At 39.5% G+C, this 17,274-nt stretch overlaps 1 protein-coding gene across 10 annotated transcripts in view; it reads left to right on the plus strand.

Moving 5' to 3' along the window:
• Positions 1-17,274, plus strand: part of PDE7B (phosphodiesterase 7B) — a 170,256-nt gene that overhangs the window by 119,019 nt on the left and 33,963 nt on the right. For all 10 annotated transcript variants that reach the window (XM_059841762.1, XM_059841765.1, XM_059841766.1 and 7 more), the window contains one exon: positions 12,930-13,013. In XM_059841762.1, coding sequence (XP_059697745.1) covers positions 12,930-13,013 — 84 coding nt within the window. The remainder of the gene's footprint in view (positions 1-12,929; positions 13,014-17,274) is intronic.

The following is a 17,274-nucleotide window of genomic DNA, read 5'->3' on the forward strand; positions in this document are numbered from 1 at the left end:
TTGCAGAACCTTTATATTAGATATCATTTGGAAGTAGAGTCTAGCTAGTTAAGATTATTTTCATACAGGTCTTGATATTTCCTTGCTAATCCTTACTTTCTGGATATACTGTTAAGGTAGATTTTAGGAAAAACAAAACCTTTTTTCAACTATTGCTTCAAGTTACACTCAATGTTTATTCAGGCTGATCTGTTTTGAAGACAAAGAGAGTAACCTTACTTTTTTTTCTGTTATGTCTTGTAATTCCCAGAACAACAAAAACCTCCCCACCAATGTCTTTTAATTCCCAGAACAAAAACCTCCCCACCAAATGCAAAATAAAAAGAAAAAAAAAAACCAAAACACTTTGCTTGGTATTGCACAAGAGTATGAGTCGAGAAATACTTCTTGTGTCTTCATATGCACATGCCAAAAGGTCTCTGCCAGAGTTATTCTCTATTGGAATTTACAGGGGGTTGTGAAGAGCAAATATTGAAGCGCTGTCTTGCTCTTTCTCCTTTAAAATACTATTTGAGGAGGAGCCTAGGGAGCTGGATTGCTCAGAAAAGGATCTGTTTAATATCTAAGACAGAACTCCTGGGTTGCTAAGCTGTAATTGAAAGGTAAATTTTGAGAGAAAACAAAATTAAATTACTATTTGCATAGTTTATTGTTCCTTTGGGATTTATAAAAACATCCCCAGTATTCTTTGCCTCCACCCAAAAAAACTATCTTTGTTGAATTACAAGGATGCAGTTACAAAAATTGCAGTTTTCTCTTCTTTCTGAAAGACTTGAGCAATTATTAGAATTCCCTAAGAGTATGTTAAAACACAGGAGACAAAAGCCTCAGCTTCTGTTTTCAGTCCTGGTTGTGGAGAAAAGGCAGTATTGCAGTGTGTGCTGTCCATTGGAGGACCAGGCGTTCCTCATGTAAAAACATCTGAAATGTTGAGAGTATTTTTGGTGCTGTTTTGGTTTTATTGTTTTTCTGTATTAACCATGGGGCTTTTAGTGGAAATTTCAAATGCAATTACTTTGTATTTAGTTAAAAAATGAAATATATTTACTAATGACCCTTCTTAAAGGATGAAGTAATTGGAAGACATTAAGTTGGAAGATAGTACTGTGTGTCTTGGCTTCCAGAAAGGGTATGATGCCAGCCTGCTTTGAACTGCCAACATCCCAAAAAGCTTCCTCACTGGCTCCCTTCACAGTGGGTTGCCTGTATCTGCCTCCTGGTTCTTGATGCTGACACAGTAAATAAAACTTTGGCAAGGTTTATACCACAATGGGCCTGAATTGCAGATAGTCTCTAGGTGTAGTTCCAGTCTAGTTGTTCATAAATGGAGACTGCTGGGTTGGGCCACTTAGCAGATGAATAATTTGTAGAGTTTTTACAATGTTAATTCATGATTTTGTCCATTCATGGTGGTTTTGGAGGCTTATTAATCAAATATTTATTAATGCAGATATGCAGCAGTGAGTCTGAAAACCAGGTTTTCTCCTGACTTCTTGTGGAAGTAGGTACAGAGTAGGAGGAAGGAGGAAAATGCTTTCTCTCCCCTGCTCTGTCTGTTCTCCTCAGCGAGGGGCCCAGCAGAATCTATTTCCAGGGCAAGATAGGATTTCCCTCTCTTTGAGTATGCATGGCCTTTCCTCACAAAGGGCAGTGTGCAGTGCAGGTCCCTTATGGGACACTGTTGTTTGTCAAAGTGAGATCAGCAAAGGTCCTTGAGAGGGGGTCTGCTTATGGTTATGGTACACCATCCTTTCTGCATACCTTGCTAGTTGCTCTTTCTTTCAGATGATAAAGTTTTGCAGTTTCTGGAATAAAGAGCTGGAGTGGAACCCCGCATTTGTCTAAAGAAGTTGGGTAGAGGCTCCCTGGCAGCAGCTTTCACATTTGCTGGGCTCTCTGGAGCTCTGGTTGCCAGCACATCGCTTGGCGAAGAGTCCCATATGCCACTTGCTCCTGCTGCTGCTGCTTTGTGCCATGATCAGGGCTCAGCCATCCCAGGAAACACAAAACCGACTTCTGGGGAAATAACCAGACTTAGCCCATGGGAGGCACCTAATTAGATGAGTTTATCAGGTGTTTTGTAATTACAGAAATATGTAGATAATTATTTTCCTTTGAGCCAGCTTGTGCTTACCTCTCTTAAGAATTTGCCATGAAGAAAAAAGGTAACCTGCTATTTAATTGTTCTTTAGACTATAGATATTTAAGGCAACTGAACCATAACAGTGCACAGTGCACAGAGACTACGCTCATGTTTGGGTAACGTGAGGTTGATCCAGGGCTTTCTCTTTTGCCACACTTTTCTGAAGTTTTCAAATGCATGGTACCAAGCAAGAATGATCCAGATGAGTGATCTGTTTAATTGTAAGAGGTAGCATATTTGCTAAATTATAGCCAGATTAGGATTCTGCATTTGATGATTTGGGTGTGGTGTTTTTTGCTGGGTTTTTTTGTTTTTTTTTTTTTTTTGATTTTTTTTTTTAGATCAAATGAATTATTTGAAAAATACAGTGTACAAAACAGGAAAAGTATTTTCCAAACAGTAGATCAGTTAAGCTCAGCTTCCACTTGATGCAGCTTTGTTCTTGTGGCTAGCATCAAAATGTAACAAGTTCCATCCCAAATAGTTATGTTATATACATATGCCATCCTTTTATTGAAAAAATACTTTATGATTAAGAAGTATTGCGTGATAAGATGTAGACTAGCCCAGGACTAGCTCAGGAAATACTCACCTTGAATAAACACATAATGCTGAGGTTATCACTAAAAACCAGTGATTATTTTGGACAAAGTTCTCTTGATTTATTGATCAATAATTCACTGAGTTATTGAAGTATTTATAGTTCCATTTGGTAATAGACCAAATTTAAAAATAAGAAAGAAGATTTACAGTTATTTAGATACTTCTTCTGAATTCAAAAGATAGAGAAGAATTTATTGTAATATATCATGTACAAAAAGAATTCAAATGATTAACCTCAAGACATCTGTTCCTGCAGTCTCTCATGTAGATAAAGCTTTTAATCAGAGCAGAGCTTCAGGTTGCGAGTAAAGTTTTCTCCTGCAAGATGGAACAGGCACCTCCCTGTGCTGCCAAGCCAGTGCTCAGTGCTTCCTTCTCCTCCTTCTCCCTGTCATTGTTCTCTCCAGCCATGTAGACCCTTGGGGGTAGCACCTTGGCAAAGAATAAGTGTCCAGGGCTGCTGAGCTGGTTTTTACTGGAGCACTGCACAGTACTCCAGCCTCAGGAGAGGGCAGTGAGTCGGAGGCAAGGAAGAAGGCTCACCTAAGAGTTAGGATTACATGCATAGTTATATATATATATATATATATATATATATATATATATATATATATATTTGTGTGTGTGTGTGTGTGTGCATAATGCAGAGCAGAGTTGGAAAAGAGGAGATGAAGAACATGCAGAGACTGACAAGGAAGGATCATCCTGTGGTCAGTGCACAAGATTGAGACAATTTAAGTTTATTGTGCCTCACTCATCTCCAGCGTTGTACTGCTGCACCTTAAAGGGCTGTGCAGGCACCACAGGTTAGGTATGGTGAGACAGACTGAATCAGCAGAGACTCAGTCTCCTTGTGTGAGGGAAATGGCAGGCGTGCAATTTCAGCACAAAAATCAGAGGGGAGCAAATTCAGAGGGTCTGCTTGGCTCCACAGGCTGCTGTTCTGTGAAAAGTGTTGATAGACTTGAGGTTTTGGCTAATGTTAGGTGTTTCAAAAGTAGTCAATGGCAATTGCTGTATTAGTGCTTATGGTTTTAAACATGTCTCTTTTGTAGTTTAATGGGAACGAGAGGGTGGAGAAATCTTGTGGGTAAAGCTGTGGAAATAGAGGGAAATTTTCTTTAGTGTCACATTAAAGAGTTGAAAGCATATTTTGATTTAATGGCACCAGTAAACCCCTCTGCTTTCATTTTCTATTGTGTTGTCTAACTTAACCGTTGGTTGTGAAAAAGAGCAGAGATAATTAGTGTTTGAACTGTGGTAATACAGAAACCAGAACTGCAGGTAGAAAATGCTGTGGAACTGCTGAGGCCCTGCATTAGAGAACTTGCTCTCTACTCAGACCAAACAAAACATAGAAGTGGAAGAGGCATGGAAAGAAAAGTTTGTTCCATAAGAAACCAGGAAATGAGCTCAGGGCTTATGATTATCATCCTGCATGTTATTTCCAAGCAAGCCCTCTCTTTCTCAGAAACAAAAAATACTGATAACCAAATTACTGAACATTAAAAAAAAATGTTCTATCCACTTTAGAATGAGCAGCATTTTTTCATTAATATTTATCTCATTATATCAATTGTTATTTTACATAAATTAATTGTATATAATACATCAAGTTTTAAGCAATGGCTATGCTAGATTTACATAGATTGTAATATCAACTGTTTCCTGCTTGCCAACATAATAGTGTCTTGGCAGAAAATGAGAATCATACCTTGTGGCTCAGTCAGTGCAACCCATTAGGTATGTATACTTACATATAAGTTCTTGAAGAACTTGCAGAACAAAAATAAAAAGTTAACAAATATTATTGGTGGGTGAGAAATGAGAATGCAGAAGAGTAAAGCAGATTTGTTTGAATAAATGCTGGACAATTAGCTCAGCTTTTTGCAGAAAAACAATCTGTTTTTCAGCTGCAAAACCCTCACTGCTGGATTCAAGGAGTCCAATTGTGTTCTCACAGTAGAAGCATTTAAAGCATTAACAATGTTCAAGTCAGAAATCCATATAATAAAATAAGATGTAGATGTTTGAAAGAATTCAGTTTGAAGTTACGATACATAGGCAAATGCAAAAGGGTCTCTGAAAGAGTGCATGTATCTAGAATGCTATTACAGTTAAGAAAATGTAATTTATATTCAGGATAACTTAGGGTTTTGATGTATTCATGAGAGAAGAGAATCCTTATCTTTGGGGAATAACAGCAGAAATAGCTTCACCTATTGCACTCTGCATAGGTATTTGAATTCTATACCTCTTTTTGGCATTGGTCTTAGAGAAAACAAATCTTTTTCTTTTGTTCAAAATGAAAGCCTGATGACTTGGAATTGGGAGTGTAGATGTCTGTTATTAAATACATGTTTATTTCAGTAGGTGAGAGCCTGGCTGAAGACTAGAATCACAAAATTTCAAATTGAATAAGTAATAATGTTCTTTTATTTATGCTGCAGTTTATTTGGGAGAGGGATGAGAGTAGCGTGACAGTAGGATTTTATGTTCAAAGTTGCCATGGTAATGCAACCTACTACCTGTTTCCAAGACTGTGCTGTAGCTGTTACTACTTTTATTACAGCTCTTTATCCTTTAGTTTTTAAGGTGTTTGTTACAATGCAATTTAATTTTTAGTAAGTTTTGCCACTTGCCGGGAGGGCTCTGTAGTAAAAGCAATGATAGCAATGCAGGAACTGATTCTGCTGACATGGCTCCTGTCCTCTAATGCAGAGACATTTACAGACTATCAAGCCATGTAGGAAGACAAGATTATCAAGACAGTTCAGTGCTCCATCTATATCCGCTTTCCCTGTAAAGTCAGTGATCAATATTTGGAGGCAGAAATGCCCCACCAATAACACCATACAACACAGGTGGTTCCTAGCATTAGAACTTGGAGGATCCTGTCTGCTTCAGAGTGTTCCAGGACCTCTGTGCCAGGCCTGTGCTAACCCTGCTGAGCAGCAGCAGTATGGCAGCCTGAAGTCAGCCAGAGTGCTTCCATTGGATCCCACTGGATCCTAGCAGTGAGCTCTCAAGATACCATCAGCCTCTCTACACAGTAGATAGCTTGCTCTTTACAATGCAGTGCAAGGAAAATATTTACCAAAGTCAAGATGCTTGTCTAAACCATGCCTTTCAAGTATGGAGGTGGTGATAGATGACTTCTGTCTTCAGCACTTAAAATGCTGTACTTATAAAAAATTCTCTCTTACTGGATTCTTTTCTTCAAGACCTATGCCCTGGTCTTAGTTCTATAACTCCTTTTCCTTTCCTGCTAGATAACACTTGTCTGTCTTTTTATCTGCATTGGCTGAATTTTGCAAAATTTGTACTAGCAAGCACCTTCCTATATCTGAACCTCTCATGTCTTCAAAAGGAAAAGTTCCTAATTAAGCAGGCTGTGCAAATTGCTTATTCTTATGCTCCTCTCTGTCTTTGTGTCCAGTGGTTTAGCACATTATGTAAACTTTTATATAAGCTTTTGTATTTTATCTAGAAAATACTGAAAGTTAAGTAGATATCACGCAGTGGAATCAAAGAGATAAGTTACTGTATTTTATCCAGAACAGTACTCTGATGGCTGCTGCATAACAAGAGCTGTTTTTTCTTAACTGAGCTGTGGGATATTACACTGTATGAGTGTACACAGTACATGCATGTTTTGAGGGTGTGCCTATGTTGGTGTGAACTAAAGGTGCATGTATCTGTTCTGTTTCTTACCAAATAGTCACAGGGATAATCGCAGTGAAAGGCATACTCACAGCTGAGGGGTTTGGTGTGTTCTCAGTTTTCTGAATACAATCCTCAAGGATGAGGTCTTGGATTCTTCCCTCCCCATGCTCTGCTCATAATCGTGGCATCTAATTTAGGAAAAGGGTCTTAGACTCCATCTGCATCAGTCAGAAACATTTTGGGTCTTTGAAAGTCTCTTTAAGCATTAGTCACTGGGCGGAGGCACCTACTTCACTCATTTAGATCTACGAGTGTGTGAAATACGTTTGACCTTAAGGCAATAATTCGTAGCCCATTATCAAACTCAAAAACAAGTGAAAGAATTGCCAGTGCAGTATAACACATGGAGGTTTTGGAAACCTACCTTTGTTAGCTCATGCAATGGAGGGTTGATGTCTGTCCAGTCGACTCTGGCCACTTTTTCAGTCAGATGTTAGTGTTGCAGGCTCTGCATTTGCTCATGCAAGAGCAAACTGTGAAGAGGGAAATGTGGATGCTGCTTCAATATCTGAGTTTCTTATGACTGCTGTTATCTGGTTCTTGATGGCAGTTTTCTCATCCTCTTGGTTTTCACCTGTCTACAAGAACTTTCTCCAAAGTCTGCGTGTTGTAAGAGCTTTGCTTCAAGATTTGTCAGTTCAGTGTTTTCATCAGTCACTGGTGTCACATGATATGGTTGAAGAGAGGATTTCTGGAGTGTCTGTAAAATACTCATTTACCTTGTTCATTTGTCAGAATGGACAGCTGTTACAGGTATGCCTGTGGATCCTAGGGTCTTCCTCTCTATCCAGGTAAGAGGTACCAGGAGAATTTCCAGCATTGAGAAGGGTTTTATTTAAAAATTGTCAGCTTCTCTTTCATGCATTTTACTAACTGGGAGTGATAGGGATTTACTGATAGGGAGTGCTGATAGTACTCTTTGGGAGGTTGAGATACAACTGAGGTGTGGATTTTGGTCAGTAAAGGAGGGCAGAAATTAGAGCTGGCAGGTACACTAAAGCAGTCCCAGTAGTTCTTGTTGAACATAAGAACCACTATGCACTTCAAAATAGTAAGAAAACAGAACATGCGTGAAATGTCTCATCTGCAGCTGGAAAAGGAATTTTTAATACCTGACGGTCAAGTAATTGGTAATAAATAAATAAAAATAATTAGTTCACAGAGTAGGACTGCTACAAGGAATTTAAGTCTTTTCCTGTGTAAAAAACATTTACATAACTGAATGACAGTTTCTACATCATCATTTTGTGCTCTTTTTGTAGAAAGGGAGTACCATTAATTACTTTCTTTTGCAGAGCATTTTAAAATAAAACTGCAGAATACATTGGATGAAATCAATACTTAGGAGCTCATTAGGACTACTTCCAGAAATAGTAGAACCATGCAGCATACAGCATGGAAAAACTTACATTTTGGAATGTTTACATGCTTAAAAATTCTGTGTTTACAAATGAATGAAGTGAGGTGGCTGCTCCAGTTTCTCCTGCTGCAAAGGGGAGTCATCCTGAGTCTGTAACCTTTAAATCAGTCTCTTTGTGTCTGTTCAGAGGAGATGGCTTTGTTCAGAAGATCTGATGCACATGGGAAGTCTTTATAAAATGCCTTTGACAAACAAGAATTTGCAGTAACACTCATAGCACTAATACAACAGAATGAAAATAATCCAAACCAGCATGAATCACCATGAACAAGCATTAGATCTCTTAAAATAAAAATACAATTCCAGTAATTCTGGTACTCACTTTTAACGTAGCTTTTCATTTGAGTTTGCTACTTTTACAGAGCGACACTTCTCTCTTTAAGGAGCCTTTCCACTAAAACCAGATTGATGCTTAAAACATCATCAAGCTCTCTTCCTTCAGGTCAGAAATCCCAAGCCTTTTCATAACTGAAATAGTGGAGGAGCCATGGGCTCCATGGAGTCCACAAGAGGCCTTTCTACTGCTGCTTGGCTTTCCATAAAAAGTTGTCAGCCACTGCAGTATGTACCCTGAACAGTCAACTTAAGAAATACCAAAATGAAGATTGTAAGAAAGCTTGACTGGAATAAATACTTGTAACCTCTTGTGAATTTGCTGTGGTATTCCTGATTTACCACATGGAGCTGTGTACTAAATAGAATCAATAATTTGGTGGTTGGTCCTGACTTCTGCTGGATGAAGCTGCTCTGTTGTTTTGTCACAGCTATGGCCCTATTTTCTCTCCTAATTTGTTGTGCTTGCTCAGTGAAATTGAATCGCACGCTGTTTCAGGCAAGTCTTGGAGAAGTTGTTTTCCTCGGTGCAGATGGCTCTTTCCTCCAGATGTGAAAGGCAGTTAAGAGCTGCCTCATTTTTTCCTTAACCCTTCTGAACCCTTCTGAAGTGCCCTTGATGCTATAGTAGTGCAGTGGTTCTTGCCCTATAGATGATTTTCATGTGCCTGTGATCTGTCATGCATGTCAGCTCCTTAAAACGGGTTGCTTTGGTTTATTTGGTTCGTGTTCTTGTGTGTTTTAACAACAGCAGAGTAAAATTCAGGAGCACAGCAGCCCCTGGGAGATCTCCCTGCTGGAAGCTGTTGTGGCAGCTTGGCACCAGTGAGGGTGCAGCCCCTGGTGCTTGCAGCTGCCGATGTTCCAGCCTCGCATCTTCAGCCCAAAGCAGTCAAGGAGAATCTGTACCCTGACCATTTCCCTTCACCCTGCTTGTTTCATTTGGGAACACAATGAGCTGTCAAAATTTCCTGCTTTGTTACCACAGAATTCCTTCTTTTTGCTCTAAAAAGTATTATTTATCTAAAACTGCTAATTGCATAAATTGTCAGAACAACTGCTTAGCTTGATTTTTTTAAGGTGGAGACAAAGAGATGTAAAGGCCTGGTGGACTGATGAAAGTCAGCCTCAAAGTCATCTGCCAAAGCAAAAAAATAGCATTGAGTGTGTTGCCATGAACAGCCCAAATTAATGTGGTAAGTTGTATATCTGGTGCAATCCCTTACTTAGATGTAATTAAAAGTAATAGGGAAGAATATAAATATTTTCCAAATACATGAGCCAAGAAAAAATGGAGGAAGGGAGGTGTGGTTGATTTAGCCCACCACCACTTCCTAACTAATCTTTCTCTAATGATGTAGAGAGAGACTAGGTGGCACCTGGTGAAGTATTTTGAAATAACAGATTCATGAGGTAGAGCTACTTGATAACATCTTTGACTCATCAGAAACTTGCCTTCCCTCAGGATAAAGTTAATAATCATATAAGAATATAAAGATTTTAGTGGCTTTTCCTAAGTCAGCAGGGATGCAGATTTATTCTGCATACAGGTTCCTATAGTGCTAGAGACAGTCCAAAATTATATTGTCGGTAAAAAATGTAAAATTACACAAAAAGCCAGTTGGAATAATCACTAATTTGTCATGACTTTCGTTCCTGGGATTTGCTAGTTCAGTAAAACTCATTCACATTTCTTACTAATTGCATCAATAGCTCCATTGCTTTCCCTCTTTTGCTGAAATTGCTTTGAATAGTGTACATAAGCATCTAATTTGGCTAGTTTGTAGGTCTGTATGAGACAGCAGGACTGTGGGAAGAAGCTGGGCTACCAGGAACATCCAGACATCTGGGCCACTGAGCAGCTGGGATGCAAGAGGTGACAGCAGCGGTGAACTTAATTTAAAATAGCTGTAGCTGTTAATGCCTGGTATCTCCCAGCATTGTGTTATCCTCAAGGATCATTAGTGCTCTTCTGTGTCAAGAGCATCAAGAAAAATTCTTTAGGACCATTCCCAGTATAAATTTTCTAAGTATCATGGAGATTACGGAGTAATTGCTCCCAAGCAAAAGTTTCCTTTCGGTGCACCGTATTGTCTTCTTATTTTTAGTCTTCAGTTCTTGTACTCATCTCTTGCCTTCTCTTGTATGTTTAACAAGGTCCATATTGTTGAATTGCACTACAGTATTGCTTTCTTTCCCTTTTGTCTAACACTTAGTTTTTTTATTTGAGGTAATTAAGTATCTTGTATGGTGTACTTTTAGTAAGCCTACCTTGTCTTTTCATCGGTGTTACAGTTGTCTGCCTACCTTTAGTGTTCTCTTCCTCAGAATTTGGAGTCACACTATTGAGATCAGATTTAAGGAATCCTTTTGATACATGACTGTATATAATTTTCTTTTTGTCTGGTACCTCCTCTGATTTGATAGGTGCATTATTTCATACCTAGAAAGAATATCAGTCTTGCTGGTTTTATAGCATCAAATGCTTTGGGTGTTTTTTCAGATTTTTGGAGTCTGAATTTATCTTTTTTTTATTGTTGTTTTTAATGTCTCTGCCGATACAGTCACAAGTGACATGTTTATCAGTGTGTAACACGGGATTACTTGCAGATTCCTGTTAATTCATCGGTGCCTGCAGAAAAACAGAAGCGTTGGTCAAGGCATGCTCTGAATTCACACCCGTGCTTAATTTGCTGATGCCTGTATCAGTAGCAGGCTCAAGCCTGCCTGATTTTTTTGAGTTTATATCATGCCTACCATGTGCTTGCCATTCTTACTCTTTCTGCACACGTGAGCCAATCTGATGGGGTTACCTGTGGCAGAGAGCAATGCTTTTAAGTCTGGGTGCTGCTTCGTGGGCTCTGGCTTGTGGGTGCTGGTGAATCTTGCGTCGGTGTTTTACAAACTCTGCAGCTGTTTGCTCCACCCTTCTACTCTTTAACGCGGGGATCGCGGGGGATGGGTAATTTGAAGCTGCTGATGAAGGTAGACCCACGGCATCAGCATACCTTTGAAGTGGAACAGCTGAAGAGCAGGTAGAGGTTTGCACCTCCTGCCCCTGCTGTCAGGAGGGGTAAGTGGGGTCAACAGCAGCTTGAGTTGTTTTGGACTGGTTCCCTAGAGTGGTTGGCAAGGAGGAGCCGAGAACGGGGATCGCGTGTTCTGTCTCTGGGAACAAAAAAGCAAAGTGAAAGTAAGGGTGAGAGAACCTAGATTAATATTTATAATCAAAAGTGACTGCGTTTGAAATATTGTTAATTTGCATGCACTCTCTTGTGTCTTTCGTATCTCTAAGGACCCCTAGAGGGCACGGAAGTTTTTCTCCACCTCAGATATTTAACTTAATAATTCTACTTGGCTTTCTTCCCTTCAACATAATTTAAGTACATTTTAAGTGAACATTAGATAGAAAAAAAATATATATAACAGCATTTAACTAGATCCTTCTTTCATGCTACAAGATGCTTTCTTGTTTTTAAACACAAGCAGTAGAAACTAGCACTAGCAGCCAAATTCTTAAATTATTGTTTAGATTAGTCAGATGCTATATTTGTATCCCAGAGGAAATGCAATTCAAACTAACTAAAAAATTCATACTTCATTTGACACTTTGATAGGACTACAGTGTGAGCTGTGTAAGGGTGTGCAGTGGGTATGCTTTCAACACTGTGGTCTCTGTTTCTGTAGAAGAGGAATTAGTATGGTGAAGAACTAGAGTACTCTAGCTAGAACCTCAAGGTCTTCAGACTTCATCTTATTTAAGAATTTTTAATATTTTGGTCTTGTTGATTGCCTGTAAAGGAACAATTACATTTCACTACAAGATACTTGAAATTATGGAAACATAAAATTGACATATGCTTTCCCACTACTTCCTGACTACTTGGAGAGAGGTTTTGTCACAATTATATATCCTGGGGAGCATTTTTGTCCTTCAATTGGTTTTGCCTATTTCATCAATATTACGTGGTAAGTCAGGAACTAGTCAGAGTGAATTGCACAGCAATACACAGTGCTAATTCTTAGTATTGTGTTGGCATTTCATCACCTTTAAATATACATACTAACACTCCAGAGTAATGCTTATCTGAGAGCATCAGGTTTTCACTTACATAAAACAGCTGCAGTGTTTGAGGAGAAGGTTTGTATTTTCCAGAGTGCTCAAAGAGCAAAAAGTAAAACAAAAACAAACAAACAAACATGCAAACCGCCCACCTAAGTGCAAAAACATCTTAATACTTTTTGGGGGGGATTTTTTCATCAACTTATGGTTTTGAGACCAGTCCCACAGATGTGGAGGTCCGTTGGATTGTGGGCCCAGTCTGGGATTGGGACCTTTGTATGTGAAGCCCTGACAGTCAGAGTCCTACCTGTTCTTGCTTGAGAAAGAAAAAGGCAGATGTCTGCACTTCTTGTGAAGCAATGAGAGTCTGCTTGCTGGGCAAGAAGTTGTTCAATAGGATAATGTTGTTTAATCCCAGCCAGCAATGAAGGGTTTTTTGTGTCTTTGTTCTGATAAGAGGATCAGCTGTACTGCTTTACCCAATTACCCAGGGATGTCATGGGAGATGAATTTTTGGACCTTAGTTTTCCCACTAGAGGAGTGTAATGTCGTCACTTTGTATTAAAAAATAGATCTAGATGAAAACAGCAGAGAAAGGCAGCTGCCCCTTCTAATGTCTCTGGGGATTTTGTGTTTTGCAGGAGATGCACGGGTGAGAGGTCAGACAGGGGTTGTCTCCGAGCGCCGCGGCTCCTACCCATTTATAGACTTCCGTCTTCTTAACAGTAAGTGCAACCCTTCTTTCAGGTCTGTATTTAAGTAAAAACAAACAAAAATCTCTATTGAAAGTGTATGAACCAAACTATCTCATCTCGTACATATCTGTAGCTCAGCTGTCTTCACACAGTCAGCATTAATTCCATTATTTCCACTCAGTGTCTGGCTGTGAAATATTTTGATTGTGTGAATAGTCCATAATGCTCAATCTGTCAAATGTAAATACAGTAGGGCCGTGGGGTGTGCTAGGGAAGGAGCAGGGGCAGTTCAGAATTAAAGAGATAAACCTCTGTGTCCTTTAGCCTCTTAGACAACAGTTGGAACAGATTTATGTGAAGCTGTTATCCGGTCATATAGAATTGGCACAGAAGGGGAGCATGTGACAGCACTGACCAGTGGTTTACAATAACATTAATTTTTCCAACAATTAGAACCCAATCCAAAGCCCCATGGAGTCTTCTCATTGACGTCAATGGATTTTGGGTCAGGCCAGCAGTGAACATCTGTTAAAAATAATCTTAACCTCATTTTGATTGAAGTTATTTTGCCACTGTTGTAAATAAAGGACAGCAAATCTAAAAAGAAAAAGAAACAAATCGAGACCCTGTTGGGTTTTTTTTCACCTGATGGACTCTATACTGATGCAAACCCATTAGCAAGCATGTAAAAAATAAAATAAAAAGAACCACTAAGTCTTGGGTCCTGCAGCACTCAGCCTGGATGCTGTGTAAACTTCAGTGTATGGACACAGGAAGATCCTGATGTGTCCTTGTGTACTGCAACCTTTGAAAAAACTGGTATTCACTGTCTTCATCAAAAGAGACTGAAACTCCAGCAGTTTAAGTGCTGACATTGTTGTGCTTCTAGGGATTGTGCTTTTCATCAAAGAGCAGTTGTCAAACCAAAGTTTGAATTCTCCTTTTTGTACTCCTTGTCTGGGTGCCTGGGGAAGGGGAAGGGAGGAGGAAGCGGGTGGGGAAGGGAGCAGGGAGGAAGCAAAGCGGGTGGGGGCTTGCTGGGAGTCAGGAGTAAAGAGGAGCTGGGGAGAGGAGGGCTTGGGATCTGATGGGATCCTATGGGCTGCATCCACCCATGCTGGCAGAGTTACTGCCACCCAGCAACATGCTGCTATCAGTCCTTCTGATTAAAGGTATTTTCTGAGTTGTAAGTCCATTAGAGAGCTTGCTATGGCTGAGGTAGAAAGGCATAAGGGGGTAAGATGGGTCCATCAGTTTTCCCAGAACAAAGGGAATAACTTACTGGTTGAGCAGTTTTGAGGACAGTTTAGTTCTGACTTGCCAGTGAAGACTTGCATGAAGAAAAATAAGGTGTAGGCTAACTGGAAATAGTACTGGTCATGCATGCCTTTATAAAGACTGAGAGAAAATAAAGCACTTTTCATTCATGAAGTAGAAGTGGATATATATTCATATTCAAATGTGACTAAATTGATTCTTTCTTTTTTATTTTGAATACATACATGTTATATAAAATTCAGTTTCTTTTAAATTTCAAAAAAGTTTTCAGTTTCTTTATCCATGGAGAAGGAAGAACACAAGAATAGTTTAAGGATTTTTTTCTGGCTATAGGGCTTTCACTTCTAGCTCCTGTATGTGAGTCCTGCCATCCTCCAGATCCTGCCAGTTTCTGGGAAATGCTCGTGCTATCCATGGGCTGTGTAGAGAGATATCCATGGCGAGGGATGCTCTGGTGAATACTCAGCCTTTGATCATGCCAGGAGCAGGGCACTCCACCTAACCACTGTAAATATAACTGCTGAACCTAAAAAGTGTGTGTGCACCTCTGGTCCAACAGGGTGGGGATCCTGGGGGCTCTATGCTCCTATGCTCTCTCTCACAGAGACCTCCAGCTTCCTCTCTTTACTGCTTTTCCATAACCTGAAATGTAGGGCTGGCTGATCATGGTCTCTGTAAGGGAAAGCAGTGATCCTGATTTTAGATTCCCCATGGCTTTCAGGTCTTTATATATTTACCATCTTCTCTCTAAGGAGTAGTGTTGCCTTAATTTTTAGGGTGCAAAATGAAGGGATTTCTAGATACTTGACTACTGATTTTGTAGCTGGCAAGTGCACACTGGGCCTGGCTCAACTGGTGACCTACAAGTAAATGAAGATGCTCAGTGTCAGAGCATGCAGATGTGTTTTGCCAGGAAATAAACAGGCTTTTGTAATATTTGTTCATCTACATCCATTCCTGCTGTGCAGAAGTAGCAAAAAACATAAGCACATAAGCAGCAAAAAACATGGTGCTGCACATCCTATCAAAAAGAAATATATATAAATGCCACCGCTGCACACTTTCTTGAAAAGTACCCAACTAATGCTTGCAATAAAACTTTGTCACCATGTTGCATTTGTTTGGGGGCAGTAACTGGCTGAAAGATGTTAGAGTGAGGGAGATAAGAGGCAGAGGAAATTTTTTAGTAAATGTTCTCAGAGGTCATCAACAAATCAAGCATAAACATTACTCCAGCTTCTTACTAACAAACTGAGCTTAAATAGCGACTGTTATATCTTGCATCTGAAATACTGTTCCAAAAAAACAGTACCAGCCTTGTTCTAAAGTAAGGGAAAACACTGAAGCTCATTCTTGTTCAAGTTGACATCCATTCTGTAAATTCACATGTAAAAAAAATACAGGGCTTTGATATTTAATGTCAGAGTAAAGGTTACTTACATGTAACTAATTTTTCTTTCTTTTTTTTCTGTGTACTTGCAGATTCAGTCAAATTAGTGGATGTTTCCCTACTTTGTCTGTTAAGGGTTAACACTGACTAGACCATATCTTCTGTTTTTTCTGGAGTCCTACACTAAAGTCGCTGTGTAACTTTAAGACACCATGAAGTCTTTTTGGATAGGAAATCTTCCTTCACTCTTAAAATGGGATCTTCTGTAGCCCTAATCAAAGCCAACTGTACTAATGTTGGCTTCTTGCTGTTTGAGTCGGTGATGCCATCTACACATTCCTCCAGTGACTCTGCAGTACATAGAAAGTTAGTGTTACCTCACCTTGTCTTTGCCAGGCTCTCGGGACCTTGAGGATTTTCCAGAATCCCGTATGGGGGAGATGGAGAGCTTTAGTGTCTTCCTGTCTGTCCTCTGCCTAGCTGCAAGCTTTCCTAGGCATAGTTGCACTGGTGGGTTTGGGGACTCGTAATAACTCTGGAATACCAAATTGAGTGTGAAATACCCCTGTGTCACTGAGAACTCCTTGGTTCTGTTCTCTGAGCAGTGAATGTTTGCCCCAGCCCCTGGAGTTAGTCCTGCGGCTGTGTGACCTACTCGATTCTGTTCTCTGTTGATGGCAGCGAGTCAGAAGCTTGAGGGGAAGCCAGGTAGCAGGACTCCTAAAATAAAAGATACAAATTTTGCACAGGCCTGTAGGTTTATGGGAAGATAGGGTGATAGTTTTGTCTTCAATTAATTCCATACGAAACCTCACAAATTTTAGGAAATTTTGACTCTGAACTGGGCAGCTCAAGCTTGAGACTGAACCTGGTGCAGGTCGAAATTGATGTTGGCAATTCATTGACACTTCCACATTTCAGTGAATTAAATGAACCTTGCTGTGTTGACAGAAGAGGAGTTAAATATTTGCAGGGTGATAATTTAGAATTCAAAACACTTCTGCAGTGAAAATTAATCCAATTTTCCTTTTAGCAGAGTATATTTTGGATTTGAGGAATAAAGGAGCATAGCTATGGTAAGCATTCATTTAGTTCTCTGATTCACAAAGTTGCTCAGTGAGTCATTGAAGCAGATCTCACCAGTGACTAATATGCATTGATTTCAATGGATTTTATTATCTCATTATGAGGTTTTTTGGTGGCTGTGACGGTACACTTCTTCATTGCCTTAACTCAAAAGTTTGAGGGAATTCCTTGTGATGAATCTGGACTTGAAGATAAACATGCAGCAGTAAGCAAGACCTCACCCTACTGTAGTTATGTTAGATACTTTGTTTTATTGCCAGCTGCAATCAAGGGGAGTAACAAAACAACATAGATTACAGCTGTGATAACTTTTTATTTACAAGTTGCTTGTCAAGCAAGTCAGTAGACAAGGTTCTTAAGACCTAAATTCTCCAGTTCCCATCTTGTGTGTGCTAAGCTTTTATCTAGAATACATTCTGGCTTGCAAACGACAAAATTATTAGCCTTTAATTGACAATATTTAAATCCCTTCTTCTGTATTCACTTCATTATTTATATATGTGACCTGCAGATTGGAGTCTCTGTACCCAAATGGTG

The sequence above is a fragment of the Haemorhous mexicanus genome, chromosome 3, assembly GCF_027477595.1.
Source record: "Haemorhous mexicanus isolate bHaeMex1 chromosome 3, bHaeMex1.pri, whole genome shotgun sequence".
Classification (NCBI taxonomy): Eukaryota; Metazoa; Chordata; class Aves; order Passeriformes; family Fringillidae; genus Haemorhous; species Haemorhous mexicanus.